The sequence below is a fragment of the Dendrobium catenatum genome, unplaced genomic scaffold (genome assembly GCF_001605985.2).
Source record: "Dendrobium catenatum unplaced genomic scaffold, ASM160598v2 fragScaff_scaffold_1086, whole genome shotgun sequence".
Classification (NCBI taxonomy): Eukaryota; Viridiplantae; Streptophyta; class Magnoliopsida; order Asparagales; family Orchidaceae; genus Dendrobium; species Dendrobium catenatum.
In genome coordinates this window covers 283,544-301,274 of record NW_021319548.1, presented here as the reverse complement: position 1 = coordinate 301,274, position 17,731 = coordinate 283,544, and the positions used below count along the sequence as shown (strand labels likewise).

At 32.6% G+C, this 17,731-nt stretch overlaps 1 protein-coding gene across 3 annotated transcripts in view; it reads left to right on the top strand.

Annotated features, from left to right (window-relative positions):
• The first annotated feature begins 13,863 nt into the window (after positions 1–13,863).
• LOC110097990 (bifunctional 3-dehydroquinate dehydratase/shikimate dehydrogenase, chloroplastic) overlaps positions 13,864–17,731 on the top strand; it is a 35,021-nt gene continuing 31,153 nt past the window's right edge. The window contains exon 1 of one of the 3 annotated variants that reach the window (XM_020824679.2): positions 13,864–14,175. In XM_020824679.2, the coding sequence (XP_020680338.1) occupies positions 13,979–14,175 (197 nt within the window). In that variant the 5' untranslated portion in view covers positions 13,864–13,978. The remainder of the gene's footprint in view (positions 14,176–17,731) is intronic. The other 2 variants (XM_020824680.2, XM_020824681.2) reach the window with 2 other exon arrangements.

Sequence of the window (17,731 nt, the reverse complement as noted above, 5' to 3'; positions counted from 1 at the left end):
TATATGGTGTCATAGGAAAAGGTAAAATAGTGAAATATGAGGTTCTTAATGAGATATGAACTCCATCCTTCATTTGAGAAGAAATATGAGGTTCTTAACGAAATAAATGAGCAACTATAGATCAATTGCTATATATCAAAGTTTTTTGGAGGCATATCAGAGGATGAAGGTTTCATTTCATTTCATAATGTTTTATTGTGAAAGACATGGACTTTTAATAGCTGCACTACCATTATATTATATATGAAACAGGCTTGAGTTTCTTTTCAAATCTTAACCATTCATTTTACTCTTCTAATCTAATGTAAAATATTATATATCCTTTCAATTTATAATTAATCTAATATTATTTAATAATATTGAATTATTAACGTTGAATCTCATCATCAAGTAATCAACGCACCTTCTCTTCACTGTTTCATATATATTCAAAGTCAATTTCAAATAAATTAATTGAGTTTAGCCAATTTATCTTTGTGATAATTACATCGACTTTCTATTCATGTCAATCATAAGATGAAATTAGAATAGTATAGTTAAAATAATTTGCAACTATAATTATTTTTTTTCATAAATATTTTTGATTTAATAGTGTATCTACCAATACAATTTTTATGTAATAGTGTATCTAACAATATCTAAACCACTGAATAATTATGCTAATTCTCATATTGAACAATAAAAAGCCACATGTTTTGAAAGTAGAGGTAAGAAGAAAGAAAATAGTATTAATTTCTTAGTAAGTTATGTCTTAAGCAAGCTATAGTGCAATCATAGTGCCCATCATTAAACAATCAAAAAAAATATATGAGATGGTTTATGAGTATACCGAAGTTTATGATAAGCTTGTTAATATGGGTATTTCAAACTAAATCAATCAAATCCATAATTCAAATCAAATCTAGATTTCCAGAGTAAATTTCAAAGTTAAAGACATATATCCTTAAAGCCTTTTTGAGTTATTTTTCAATCTCTTCAAAACCCACACAAATAATCTCTGATTCATGATCTGTCAATTGCATATTGATTATGCATGTCCCTAGGATATACGCTTCAAATTTGAACTTAATCTGAGGCATCTAACTTAAAAAACTAAATTAATTTTCAAAGGTTGTAAAACCCTTAAATATTTACAACTATGCCACCAAATTCTCCACCTTGTGGAGTTTGACATTGGGACCTTCCCTAAGACATTTTATCATGTTCATAGCTTTTGTTATGACATGTTGAGAACAAAACTACATTTTGGTGGACTCGATTTGACCACTAGTTAATCAGGGGTCAAGATGACCAAAATGCCCCTTAAGGGAAAAATTGAAGTTTCCTTCAATCTTCAACTTCACCTAGGAAAATCAGACCCTCCTCTAATGCATCATTAAGACCATTAGGTGTGCATTGGACTCAAATCTAGTCCTAGTTGACCAAATAGCCCCTTAATGGTCCAAATGTTTATTTTGACCATAATGATCATTTTAATCTATGAGACTATATCCATTGGTTTCCATTTATCAAATCAAACTTGTTGGGCCCAAACTGAATCCCTAGTCTGATATTTTTTTACCAAGTCAACCACGGTTCACTAGATCATTTATTAAGCTCTACATACATTGAATTGAACTTCAAAAACATTCAAACCTTATCAAAATCTCTTGACCACTTTTCCTAATGAATTGGAGTTGACTAGTCACCCTGACCCACTCATCAGTTGACTTGGTCAACCATACCCATGTCTAGTCAAACCAAGTTTACATATGGTTAAATCATTATATGCAATTAATTTAAACTATCCAACCCCTTTACATTACTCAATTGCATGCTTTGATCATTCCAAAATTCACCATGGGTTAACTCATCATTAAATTGATATAGTCAACTCATCATACTTGACCAAACAAAGTCAAATTAGACCCACTTCTTGCATATTTTTAAATTAAACCCATTGAACCCTCACAACCACTCCAATACATAATTCAAGTATCACCAAGCCTACCGTAAGTCAAACTCTAGTTAGTTTGACCAAGTCAACTTACAAAAAATTGGTTAAACCTCTCTCTATATATGCACTATTCCATGGGTCTAACCACTAAGACGCTTTGCAACCCATCCCAATGGCACCAAGTCATCACTTGGTTTCCACTTCTCCAGTGGTTGAATGTTTGACCATTCAAATAATCAACAAAGCACCTTTAATAGGCTTAAGTGGTCAAATCACTTAGCACAAGCCCATTCCCTCCATTCCAGCCCCTTTAACATGTTCTAGAACGTTCCTAATCACATCTTAAGCCCACCTAAAACTTGGTTCAAGCCCAAATATCCTCTAATCATTTCACATGCGTACAAAGGACAAAACCTTCTTTATATGTCATTGTCCTCTTGTCCTTTTATTCTCTCCCTCTATGACCGTTTGGGATAGATGGCAAGCATCAAGGGAACATGCCAAAGAAATTCTAGCCATTGAATCCATCCATGGCTTTTGAATATACAAAAATGAGCCCTAATAACTCTCATTCTTGATATTGCATTCTCTCACTTCACTCTAGCTCCCAAAGCCTGACTTAAGTTTCATTTGAGCTCCCAATAATCCCCTCTCCACTTCCCAAGTTGAAACTAGCCAGTCAAACCTCACTGGTGACTAGATTCCGTCCACACTGACCCCAAGTCCATCCAAACTCAAGAGCTCTCAATCCACAGATTTTCGGACCATAGTTTCTTCAAGGAAAACTTACGAGGACAGTCTACAAGCTCAATCAAATAAAAAATAATCGAATCCAATGGTCAGATTAAGATAAATTTGAAACCCTAGGTTAAAACACTTAGGATAATTTAACTTTAAATTAAGAGCTTTTTAATCTTTTAAAATGCCTCCACATGATTTCTGTTAATGTGCTTGATATATGTTTAAAAATTAATGTAAATATATAGCGTATTTGTGGAGAAAAAAATAAGTTTTTGATTTTAGGGCTTTTTTCGTTATCCAGTTAAGATGTATGAAATATCAACCATTGATTTCTTAATCAACGACTGAGATATCATCTTTTCGCACTTTAGTCCAACAGTGCGAAAGCTCCCATCGGTTGGAACCTTCGTTTAGCTGAATCCCAGCCATCGATTCAAAACCATGCTTGATTCAACGGTCACTACGGGCTACTGATGTGGTTAAGTCAAAACCGTATTGTTTGAACCCGAGTCGCCACCATCTAATGATTAGTAGTTAATGCCCGCCGCAGTTTCCTTAATTACTAATGATTGTGAGCAGCACAATTATTAGTAATTAATGCGCCGCCGACCAATGATTACCCGCAATTTTGAATTAGACAATCTGAAGTTGAGGCGTGCTCCCCGCCACTGCCAGCATTGTAAGTTTAATTTCAAAGGTTTTTAAGTAATTTTAAACTCATTTAATTAACCAAAAAATTAAAATCATTAAATTTTATTTTCATTCAAAAAATTAAGTATTTTATATCATTTCGCTCAAATTTTTATGAACTTTTATATAAAATTAAATTTATTTTAAAATATTTTATATATTTTAAATAAAATTTATTTGGATTTTAATTAATATTCAATTAAATATAAATCCAAATGATTTCAAATTTTGGGTAAAATTATTTTAAGTCATTTCTCATCTCCCTTAAATTTTCCAAAATTATTTGAATTATATTTTAATATTATTTTACATTCATAAAATTCAAGGTTTATGTTTTAATATCTAATTTTGCAAAATTAGTTTTAATTATATGCTTTAAGTATTTTAATGTATTTGAATAATTTCTAAAATTTTAAATAGAGCTTAACTTGATTGAATGGATTTAATGAGGAATAATCAATGAGCAATTACTTTTCTAATTGTTCATTGATTATATCAAATTTACAAGCATTAAACCCTTAACTTAAGAAAATTAAAAGCTCCTCAGCTAGACTTCAATTTTGAGCTTAATTTAATTTTAAAGGAAAATTAATATTTCATTAATTTAATTAATTAAAAATAATTTTAAAATTCCAAAATATTTTGAAACACTTGAAAACACTTTCGTGAGTCATTCCTGACCTTTGAGAGTGATTTCAAGAGATTTGGAATTATTTGGATCAAAACTCTTAATTAAATAATTTAAAATTTTATTTAATGATCAGGCTTTAAAAATTCATAACTAATTCAAAAAAAATTTAAATTAAGCGAACTCAAAGGCGTTGGACTACATTTAGGGTCTAGTATTTATTAAAAATGTCAAACATCTAAAAATCAATCAATGTTAAAAATTCAAGTTTTCATTTAACTTTATTTCAAGTTTCAACTCAAACTTCAAAATTTCATAATTTAATCTAAAAAAATCCAATTCCAGCAAACTTAGTTTCTAATTACTCATCTTAAGGTATAGTATTTATGGCAAATATTAAAATTTTATAAATTAACTTAATGTGAAAAGTCAAAATTTTACCCCTTAATTTAATATATAAAATAATTCTAGAAAATCCTAAAATTCAATAATTTACTTTAAATTTCAGAAAACATTTAAACCCAACCTTTAAAACCAGAAATCAACCAATCTCATTAAAAAGTATCAACCCTCTTAAGTTTAGCCAATTAAATAATTAACTTATAATGATTATTATTATGTAATTCGGGCCTACGAGGCTACTAAGTTAGCTTCGAGGAAGGTGAAATAAACTTTACGTCCCTAGTGTAAATAAAAATAGTAATCACTCAATACTTTAAATATATATTAAAATTAATTCTAAAATATTAAAACTTAAACTTGAATCAAAATACCCTTAGGCCTTCATTAATTAAAAATAATAGACAACTTCAATAAATTACCTAGTATAGGACATTTCTAAGCCACACAACCTCACACATACACTTTAGATTGTTTGTTAGGACAGCCAACTATAGTATTAGGCTAGAACGATGTTTACTTTTTGTTGTTGTATGCCGAATTTTCATGATTTTCACTATATATTGGTTGTTATAATTAAGTGATGTGATAGTTTATTTAAATGTTAATGCAATTTGTGAATTGATGTTACATGTATAAGATTACCCCTAGGTTAGGAAGAATTGGGATGCTCACATAATCTTTTGCTGGTTTTTATGCTCATACAAGACTATACAATCAAAGGAGGGCAAAATTAAGATTTAATTAACGAATTTTCTGCATGCATGTGCTAAGCATGATGAGCGCCCTTAAAATTAAAGGGGAATGGCCAAGCATGGTTATGACTTAAATTTAATGAATTCAATATATATAACTGATTGAGATGTTGATATTGATATTAATTTCTTAGGATAACCATGCATGTATTTTAGAGTCTTTTAATTTTTGAGATTAAATGTAATTTAATTCAAGTCAAGTGTTGTAAAAAGTTGACTTTTTGATATGGGATGTCAAATATTCAACTTAGAATCCAAAGAGAATGGAATATTTCTCAGGAGAGAGTTCTCTTCCATTTGGAGATTCAAATTATGATGAGTTTAATATCCAAAGATAAAACAAAAACTCCTTCTCGGGGAGGAGTTTCTTTTCATTTAAATATCCAAGCTCAATGAATCCAAGAAGCTTGCACGAGAAAGGAGTGAAGATAGAGAGGAATCCAACTCTCAAAATCACTTATGTTAAACTTAACAGTAGAATTTGGGTTGTTGTCAGTGGCACCCAATAACTTTTAATTTCTACATATCCTATATTATAATATTAAGTGGCACTTGCCACATGGATATTAAGTTAGATCAATTAATTTAATTAGTTTATTTGCATTGACTGTACAATATAAATGACATATTTTTCTAGCTTTTTTTATAATATGTTGATATTTATTTTAGCTTGGAAGCAATCAAAGGCTTGTGAGGGTACGCTAAAACTACTTCTGCTCAAAATTAATTAAAATTGTTAAGCTCACTAATAAACTTTAATGACTTAAGAAGTAAGCTCATGATCACCGAGAGTTCTCATGCATACATCTTAATATTTTATCTTCATTGTTATGCACCTCTACGATTCTGATAGAATATTTGACCTATTAGGGTGTAGTTCTATCAGGAAATTTTGTGCAATCTCTCTGGAAAAATATTATTTTAATCTTTTTTTTTAACTGGATCATATTCAAATTTATATATTTACCGAGTCAATTAGCATGCATTACATTAGAAATAAATTTAAAAGAGCAAAAAAATTTAATTTCAAGCATCAAATTGCCCTACTTGTGTTAAATGGAAAATTATGATATGCTCTAGATGCCAGCCACGATTCTTTAAACTTAATTAAACAACATCTCTACCACTCTTTCATAAAAGAGACCAGACTCATGAATTTTAGGCGCTTAGGGGGTTAGCTGGCTCCATGATCTACGCTAGGGTAAGTCCATATTTGCATTGCATTAGCTAGGTTATGACTTTTATTATTCAATGTTTAATTTAGATTTATGATTTGGGGCAAACCCGAAATCATATGTCTCCAACTTTCGGTAATGTTATCCCAACATTTTAATTAATTGATCAACTCAAATTAAAATATCTTTTCAAAATAAAATTTAAAGCCATTACATAGGGTAGAACAAGGCATTTTTGAATTATTTCAGTATCCCAAAATTCCTCCTTCTCATCCATTAACCTCCAGAAATAGGTGTTCCAATTTGATCCAATCATAGTTGAAATTCAAACATCATTCCTTTGATATCAATCCATGAGAATCCTCCAAATAAATTTTATTTCGTTATTTTAATCGAGAGTATTCGTTGGAAATTCAAAGTTTCCTATGATGTATTTAACTAAGAGGGCTTGCGCTCATAGGAGATTTAAGAACCTAGATTGATTTTCAAAAATTAATTAATCTTCTTTGTGAAAATCAAAATCAATGACGATCATTATCGTCATATTCAAAGGGTTGATGGTAAAAGGTATCTTTTTTTCTTAGGAAGATATATCATTTTATTATCATAATTTTGATTATAAAATTAATGATCATTTATCCATATTATTATAGTTGAATACTAGATTGATCATCATTTTGACCCTTTAGGGTCATATATAGTTCTTTCTTGAATTTGATTGTCATAATCAAGATGGAACTCACAATTTCGTAATCTGAAACCATTTAGGAATGATATTTTTGCCTCTCGAAATGATATATCGTTCATAATGACATGCTTGATTTCAAAATTAAAATTCCAAAAAATAAAAGTTTCCCAAAGAAATTTAATTTGAAAATGTTTTACATTTTTCTAATGCAAAGAAAAGCTCCTTCTTCTCTCAAACAAGTTTGTGAGAGAAAGGGGGAGGTGGAGGGCATCATTTCACATAGGTTGTGAAAATGAGAGGAAGAGAGTGCATGATAGTGAGAGTAGCAGGAGAGGTATCCATTAGATAAGGCGAATGGTCAAGTAATGCGACTTCATGTGAATATGCAAAATAATAAAGGGCGTAGATTTATTCTACAGTTTGTAAGGTATGATCAAGATGTTGTGTGAGGAAATTCACAATCGATACTTATAATAGTAGTATAGATATACCATTTACTTATAATGAACATTATGTATCTTAAATAGGCCAAACCCATATGAATGTATCCTTTTTAAGTGGGCTAAATTCTTAGAGAAACACTTCGCTTGGGAAATGTACATTTTCTTTAGCAACCTAGCATATCATCGATGCGAGTATTTGGATTCTCTTCAAATACTTATAATCTCCTCATATTTGTGTTGAAGCCTATGTGAATATTTTTGCATAGTTGGGTAGTTGTCCCATTGACTCTCATTCAGTTCTTAGACCAACATTTTAATCAATATTCATTTATATTAGTAGTCTTAAGTTAGTGCATAAATCACCTAATGGGTCTAATTTAGGTTTATGTTTGATCTCTTATTATGAAATGTTTATTATCATTGCCAATAACTTAGTTATTATATACTTATAGTAATATTTTTTTATAATTATATATCATATGGTTATAATTAGAAATATAAATAATCTAAGAGATGTCATTGTAACTCGATTTTTTAAAATAAAAAAAATTAGCAAGATAAATGTAAGGTCATATATTTTTTTAAAAATATATTTTTTCATTAAAAGGAACTCATTCTGAATACACACACACACACACATACTGAACATACCTAGTTCTGAAATTCAATCTCATAAATAACCTCTTTCAACCCAATCAACTCAATGGGGGTTTTACCATTTCCTAAAAACATTTACAAATGTATGAGGTGAGCAAATCACTTACTTAGTAGGTCATCTATAATGTACTACTACTTAATTCAATATAATTACATAAGGAACAACAATTATATTATTTTTAACACATGAATAATGGATCATGTTTAAAATGTTAACTATCAAAATGCTTTCATAACATACTATATGTGACAACTTTATATCAACATCAATTAGATGTCATAAATATACATATATAATAGTAATAGTGTATACATCACTCGAATAAGACTTCAAAACTTAGATAATATTTCATAGTATCACATGGATATAATTGCATGACATAAGTACTTCACTAAACATGATATTATAATATAAACATCATAACATGAAGTAACATATAATATAACATTCATATTTCTCTATGTTTCCATATAACTATGTTTTCATTTATACCTCAACTTAGTTTTCTCACATCTATCCAAGACATATGGAGGAATTACATATATCCTGATTCCTCTTATAACTCCACTTTCACTTATGCAACCACTTGATCATCTAACATTTGTTCAAGATAGTTGGAGGAATACAAGAATATATACATATACATGTAAGGGCCCTTACAACTTCACTTGTAGTGCACATCAACATTCACCAAATTCTTTACATCTACCACATTCACCCACCATTCTCCCCCTTTCATCACATAATTTCAAGCACATGAACATGAAAAAAAACAATACTTGTAATTTGAATCAATAACACATGAACATTAATATTTTAAATATGTATAGAAACAACATCAATATTTTTAGCATGTAAGAACATTAATATCAATAGTTTCAACATATGCAAGTAGTATTAACATATTGTAGGAATCACATAGAATACTTGCTTGTATGATGACTGTAGTATTTTTGAGGAAAATAGTCGCACATATGCTCAATGTTGGTAAAATATAATATCATTCATAGATGATGTTTGCAACATCAATTTGGGGCTTTTATCATTCTACAACACTTTTAGTTAAAACAAAATAATTTGTATGATGCACATTTAAAATCACATGATGAGACTTTTAATTTTTCTTGTAAAAATGCTTATAATTCTCTATTTTATGACATAACAAAAGTTTTATGGTTGAAAGTTTCATAAACATATTTAAATTAGATAAAAACTTATAACTTTTACCCAAAATTACCCAAGTGAAAAACTTCAGTAGGGTAATGGAAGCCTACATTGAGTCAAAACCCATGAACATCTTAGGACACTTCCTAGTGAGCCTATAAAGGTAAGGAACCCAATAACTCAAACTTGAGGTTAACCATTGATCAAACCTTAAATTGCCTAAAACTATAAAATAACCCTAAACCTTAGGTAACCCATGAGCTTATGACTTAGTTAGAAATCTAATGTCATTCATGGAATAAACCTATAATACACAATAAAATAATGTTCAATTGTACCTATTCTGACCTGGTCCATTAAGTTTGGGTATTAAAACTTCTACATTATTTTTTTCATGTATGTGAGTGTTTTATGAATATGTAAATGCACGAAATCTATTATGAAGCGGGTCCCAGGGGTTTGTATGCATGAACAAAAAAATCTTAAAATTTTTTCATGGGAGTATCATGAAAACAGGGTAGTTGGCATCGTTGCATTGTTCTCTTAAAATAAGAGGAGCACTAAAATGCTAGGTTGGGATTGGCGACAGTGTGCTCTATGTTAAAAGCACTTCAATACTGTTATATAGAGCATTGTGGCGCCAAGAAAATTTATATAAAATTTTAAAAATTCATTTTGCCAAATTTCTCCCTCTAAGCGAGACAGTCGACATAGAGAGAGATTTTAGAGAGATAAAATCTATTTGGGTTAGGGGTGTCAAAACGGGTCTGCGGGTCGGATTCGGGTTGAACTCGGATTGACCCGGATCAAAACGGGTTGAACCTAACCCTACTCGTTTTCACAAACGGGTCAGGAAATCTAACCCGGACCTGACCCGCACGGGTTAAAGGTTGACCCGACCCGACCCGCGAACCCCGGATGTGCTTGCAAATTGAGGTCGTCGAACGCGCTTACGAACATAGAATTGAGGCCGTCCGATGGCTTAACGCCTTGAGTGTGACGGCGGTGAGGCCAGCAGTGACTGGTCTGGAAGTTGGAGTCCAGATAGCTGAACGCCTGTAGTGGTCGTCTGACGTTGCGACAGAGCAGATGTCTTGCCGGATACTGGACAACCGGAGCGATGGACGCAACAGACCGCTCAACGGACACCTAACGCGGGACGACGACATGATAAAGTGACGTGTCAGAGATACGGATTGGACGCTTGATGCGGCAGACCACAGATGGCGACGTGACAGACCGATAGATGGGTGAGGCGGGAAATTGAATTTCACGGGTCAAATCGGGTTGATCCGCGAGTTTTCGGGTCAACTCGAACCTGACCCATTTTTTAAACGGGTTGTAAATCCGAACCCGAACCCAACCCATTTCACAAATGGGTTGACCCAAACTCGGATTTTGTCGGGTCGGGTCCGGGTCGGTTTCGGGTCGTATAAAAAATTGACACCCCTAATTCGGGTGACTTCTATCTTTTTTTAATTGTCAGTCTAGTTTAATAAGTTGTCCAGATTGAGGTAGGATGTATTTTTCCTGTCTTAATTTTCAAAAATAAAAAATAGGGATTTTTTTATCAATATTGTAGTTTTGTAGCGTAGAAACGATGATAGTTTTATATCCATTAAACTTTCACTATGTAATTTTTTGTATGTTGTAGATATAATCAGTATAAATATTTTAATATTTTTGTTGAACATTTTCACCTCATAAATAAAAAAGTTCACTATTTTTTACGAATTAAAAAATAGTTTTGATCTTGAAAAATAAAATTGTAGCATATTTAAAGCTTCAAAACAACTTTCTATATAATCCATGGTAATTTGGTAAAATTTTAAAAACCTAAAAATTTTCTTAGTGGTTCAAATTATTGGCCATTGATAGAAAATTGTTGTGTATTGGAAGCTCTTTAGTAGCTTTATCGTATGTTTTAAATTAAAGGAATATGAAAAGTCTCCTTAGATCTTGGCTTGGTCTATCACTATTCAACATGATGTGACCTATTTTATCTTTGGGTCATATTGAGTTGGGTTGTGACACGACTTATGAGTCAAGGAGTGTTGGTTAATCCCTTTGACCCTTGGTGAAATATGATTTAACCAAGGTCACTCAATAAACCCTAAAATTACATAAAAATTCAGAAGTCATTTAGCTTCGTGATTAAGTTCAAACACTTTTAATCCATCTTAGGAATATTTTGACTCAAGGTGCACACATTGTCAACCTTTTTGACCACGGGGGACCCATATTTGACCAAAATAATAAAGAAACACTAAACCTAACACATGTCCAAACCAGTTCTTTTGCTCTCAGAATTTGTTCAAAATGATTTATAATTCTTATTAGAGTCATTTGAAATCATTTCTCATCCATAGTCAACTCATTTGACTAAAGTAGTAAAATTACCAAAGTGCCCCATATCCCTAAGCCAAATTCTTTCATTTGGCTTTGACACCAAGTCCAAGTTGTCTAAACCCACCTAAGGATCATCCCTAACTTGTGGTTAACCCATGTTAACCATGGCTAAGGTAAATTTACCAAAGTACCTCGGTACTCATATCCATAGATTTGTAGGGTCAATTTCATGCATTTAGTTAATGGTTAGAGTAAAGATGATCCAAGACCACTCATGGAACACCAAGACTCATTCCTAACCCATAGTAAAAAACAATTTAATCATGGTTATGTCATGATTCCCAAAATGGCCCTAAGGGACCTATCTGTGTGTGGGAAATTTAAGAACACACACACACACACACACATATATATATATTGAAGATGAACGAAACAAAAAAAAGTAAATGAGTTTGTTTGTTGTGTATTGGAAGCTCTTTAGTAGCTTTATCGTATGTTTTAAATTAAAGGAATATGAAAAGTCTCCTTAGATCTTGGCTTGGTCTATCACTATTCAACATGATGTGACCTATTTTATCTTTGGGTCATATTGAGTTGGGTTGTGACACGACTTATGAGTCAAGGAGTGTTGGTTAATCTCTTTGACCCTTGGTGAAATATGATTTAACCAAGGTCACTCAATAAACCCTAAAATTACATAAAAATTCAGAAGTCATTTAGCTTCGTGATTAAGTTCAAACACTTTTAATCCATCTTAAGAATATTTTGACTCAAGGTGCACACATTGTCAACCTCTTTGACCACGGGGGACCCATATTTGACCAAAATAATAAAGAAACACTAAACCTAACACATGTTCAAACCAGTTCTTTTGCTCTCGGGATTCGTTCAAAATGATTTATAATTCTTATTAGAGTCATTTGAAATCATTTCTCATCCATAGTCAACTCATTTGACTAAAGTAGTAAAATTACCAAAGTGCCCTATATCCCTAAGCCAAATTCTTTCATTTGGCTTTGACACCAAGTCCAAGTTGTCTAAACCCACCTAAGGATCATCCCTAACTTGTGGTTAACCCATGTTAACCATGGCTAAGGTAAATTTACCAAAGTACCTCAGTACTCATATCCATGGATTTGTAGGGTCAATTTAATGCATTTAGTTAATGGTTAGAGTAAAGATGATCCAATACCACTCATGGAACACCAAGACTCATTCCTAACCCATAGTAAAAAACAATTTAACCATGGTTATGCCATGATTCCCAAAATGGCCCTAAGGGACCTATCTTTGTTATTTTAGGCTACTTTCTTGCAATTGGATTTAGGATTATATCTGAATGCCTTGTAACCATTCAAGGATTACTTTAGCAACCCCTTACCCATGGTTAGGTCAAAATTCTTAAATTTCCCCCAGGCGACTACTCTAGCTTTGCCTATGTTTAAACTATTTTGACCCAAACTAAATCCCTTGAAATCCCAACACCCTGCCTTAGCTCCCCTTGGTAGGACAACCCATTTGGGCTAACCTAAGTGGGTTAAATAAGGTTGCTCGATTTAACTTAAAATCTTAAACCCAATCCTACCTAATCTTAACCAAACCAACCAAATTCAAAGCCTCTACTAGCTTCCCTGAACATTATAGAAACCCCTCCAGCTCAACAAATCAATTATCTTAACCTGAGAAGTCAGTTTAAATTAGTGTCAATCCGCCCATGTGAGCTCAATCCATATAATTACCTATCCATTTGGCATTCAACCCTATGAACACTTAGGACATTTGCACAAACTCTATTGGATGTTCCTTAATCATTTATGCCATCTTTGACTGCATGGCATGGTTCGAATTCCATCTAGATTCATTTTAAAAATTATATAAATAGAGATGCATCCAGTCAAAATATGTGTGTGAAAATCCTTGCACGCATTCATGTGTGTGAGTATACTATTTTATTTGTATTTGTAAAATATTTTCATCAACTTAAAAAAGAAATTTATTTATTTTAAATGAAATCAATAAACCAACAATTAATTATTTTTTAATAAGAGTTAACAAAAAAATAATTTTATATTTTCAAGATAGTAGTAGTTCAATTATTAATTGCTATTTAACAAGGTAACTGAAAATATAGAAATGCCATTATAATGCTATTGAATAATTTATATTTGAATTAATTTGATTAAAAATATATTCGAAACCCCACCAACCCCTCTGTTCTTCTTCACCAACCCCTTTTTAGTCCGATAGGTTCCACGATCGCTTAGTCCACTTCATATGCAAGTCATTTCCAAAAGGCTTCTCCGTTTCTTCGAACAGTTCCTCTGAGAGAGAGAGAGAGAGAGAGAGAGCGACATGGCCGGAGTGAGTCTGGTGTGCGTGCCGTTGGTGGCAAAATCCGTTGAGCAGATGCTGAGTGAGATGGCGACGGCGAAGGTCCGCGGCGCCGACGTCGTCGAGATTCGCCTCGACCACCTTGCAAGCTTTGAGCCCCGCCGAGACCTAGATCTCTTGCTTAGAAACCGTCCCCTCCCGGCCCTCGTCACCTACAGGTCCATCTCCTCTGCTCACTCAGGAACATTCAATGCTTAGATCTTCAACACTTATTTTTTTTGTCTTGGGAATCTTTTACAATGGAGTAACTCTTGGTTCCCTCTTCTACAGTAGAGGTGGATCTAGAATTAGAGAAACCTGGAGTGTTGCTTGTGGAATCTCATTAGTGGGGAGTGGCCATATTGAGTCAGTCATGTACTTGGAAAAAATGACTTTCTTGATCCTAAGCGATGAAATGTGGAGAACATAGATTTAAAGACTACATAAACTCTGGGGCTAACTTTCAGTTTACTTCATGACGCATGGGAAGTTGGCTGTAAAAGCTAATGTGACCCTGAAATGTACTCCACCTTTAATACAACAAGCTCATAGGAGTTGCTACCGCATGATGCCCCATGGGAAGTCGGTTGTAAAAGCTAACGCGACGCTGGGGGGTTAAGAGCACATGAGGACTAGAGGGCCTCGAAACCCTGGGAATTGTGGGATGCAGAAAATATAAATCTTGAGAATAAGAGTTGAGAACCTGCGTTTGTATCGAGTCATGGAAGACCCATAATTGAAAAGCTCAATCTTGAAAGGCTTTGAGAAACCTTTTCAACACCAAACTTCTATTGTAGCTACAACTATTAGTAGTTCCAACAAATCACAATCTAGGAATTGGTTATAGATCCTCAAATGCAAAGCACATATCACCACCATTGCTTTACCTACGAGGATGGATCTAAATGATTATCTTATTGTCTCAAATATTTCATCCAATTGACAACCATCTCTCAAGATTAGCTGCTCAACATACAATAAGTGGTACTAACTGCTAGATATCTCCATAGTGCTTAGTAGTTGAGCACGCTGCCTACATTGCTGCCAGCTTGCAGCCAACAGAGGAAGTTAGCAGCATCAAATTATCATGTAGAAGCATTCAAATGTTCAATAGAGGAAGGGATTTAAATACTCAGAGGAATCCAAGACCTATCATAAAAATCCCATGAGGCATCATATTGGGCACATTTTAACAAACTTATAAGCCCTAGCTTTGAGAGAGAGAGAGACTGAGAGAGAGTAGAGAGGTAGTATGAATCTTAACATAAGAAGCTTAAAAGCTTCTTTTGTATTCATTAAGATGAGTACATTGCTGTGGAGGGAGACAAGGCTTCTCTCTCAGGACTGCCATTCCTTTCTTCTCTTTTCTCCCATGTTTTGTGATTGCCTTTTTTCTTCTCTTTTCTCCCTTTTGTGATTGCCTTTTGTTGTCGCGCTCTATTCATGATCTACATCACTCAAAGTATCTCCTGAATCTAAAATATATTGTAACTCACAAGATTCATATTTTTGTTATTATTATTTAATGAAATATTTAAAATTTATTTATTTATTTGTGAAATAAACTTTTTCTGCTCGGCTTGCAAATGCACTTAGTAACTCAACCGTTTGCAGACTGGTTGTTTGCAATCACTCACATCGCTCCTTGCTCATAGGTTTCCCTGCACACAATGCTTATTGCTAGCCGAATTCCATGCCCACAACTATAGGAAGTCTACTTGCTACCCTCTACTTTATGTCACTAATAAAAAAAACAAAACCTACTTGCTACCCTCTCTCTCTCTCTCTCTCTCGCTTGCTCGAGTCTAAATCCTAACAAATTTAAAATAGAACCCATTATACATTTACATTGTACATAAATTCATAGAGATTTAGTTTTCACCTATATTTTGAATCATTGTTTTCCTTCCAATTAATTTTTTATCGTCAAAGGTAAGATCAAAATCAACCATTTAGATCAACCTCATTAAAAGAAATGACATGCATGATTTCTAAGGATTTAAAGATCATTTGATTAATAGTTAGATGTATCAAAATTTTTGCAATGGATGATTTTAATTGTATGAGAAGGTTATTGCTGTTTTAAAATGTAAAGACATTCAAATGGGTGGAGATTAATTATATGAGTTCATGATGGGACTCAATATATATTGAATGATTTTGATTGGTGAAACATATGGGTAAAACTTGGCTTTTAAGAGGGATTCTATTTGTAGTCCAATCATCCTACTTTTTTCAAATGTTAGATGAATGCTTAAATTATTGTGAAAATTGATGAAACTCGATTCATAAGTAATTTTGATATTGTAGATAATAATTAACAATATTATCTTGAGTTTCAAGATTATTTATATTGGTAGAAGCAAAATGAAATTAGGACTAGGTAAATGGTGAAATTTGCTAATACTGATTAAAATAAAATAGGGTTTGCCGAAAGTGTCCACCAATCTGATCCGATTTGGATGAAACTAAAAGCCATGTCTGGTAACTTCTTTAAGCTCAAATGCTTATTTAGCATATTACTTACAAAAGTGTATTTCTGTTTTATGTATATAATTATTAGCTTGCTTTTGAAGGCAGAGTACTGCATATTTGAAAACTAATTACCTAAATAAATTCCTTTGATTTATTGGCGTTTAAACTGCCAAATCACCATTCTAGATATGGTTTTGAACGTCATGTAGTTTAAACTATCCGTAATGATTTAAAGGTTGCTTATGTGGAACCTCCACAGTTATGTTGTGATTTTCTTTGAAATGCTTAGACTTGACAATTTTATCCCAGGATCCTTGTTTAGATAAATATTTTCCCTGTTTTGTATCAATCTGTTTATAATTTTACATTTTTTTGTTTCTAACTTGACAAATCTTCCTTACTAGTAACATGCACCGGTTTATGTTTTGATTTGTGAAGCTCAAGTATTCTCTAGACGATTAGAGTATGGAAATGCCAATTTTTTCTTATGCCAATGCTAGATTTCTAGGTTACATGAATGGAAAATTGTTTCAATGCTATATTATCAGAGCTTGCCTATATTAAGAAAGGTAGAGGTAGACCTAAAAAGACTTGATTAGAAAGTATTAGATAGAGAAAATAATCAAAATGATCCATTGACTCTTTATGAAAGATAAAAGTAGTTCCCAACTATATTAAATGATCATTTTTATCCCTTAACTCCTTAAAGAGGAAATAAAATAATCCTAGCATGAGGCTATTTTCATTCATTTTTAAATACTTGAGAGACCAAAATCCTCTAATATAGTTGGGGACCATTTAGTCCTTCATAAAAATCAAGAGACCATTTTGATCTTTTTCTCGTAGTAGAAATGACACTTTTTTTATTAGATGTAAATGAGAATATATTTCCTAATAGGACATAATGGAGAAAAATGATTCATGTAGCCGACCCCATGTAGTTAGGCTTGATTTTGTTGTTGCTATATTGTCAGAGCTTTTCAACAGTTCACTGGGTTTCACCTCCACTATTCTCATTTGTACTAGATGTTGTTAGTTACCAATGTAATCCCTTGATAGTTAGTGTAGCCAGTCAACTTTTAGCCACTAGGTTCAATATTTTGAGCTTATCAGTCTTTTTTAAAGTGATTTAGCCAGTCGTACTTGCACGTTGTGGAATGACCTTTGTTTGAAAGATCTTTTAGAATTCATTCATTGATTCAGTATCGTATTGTGGTTCATTCAGGGGAAATTCTTGCGCTCCTTGGAGAATGCAATGGT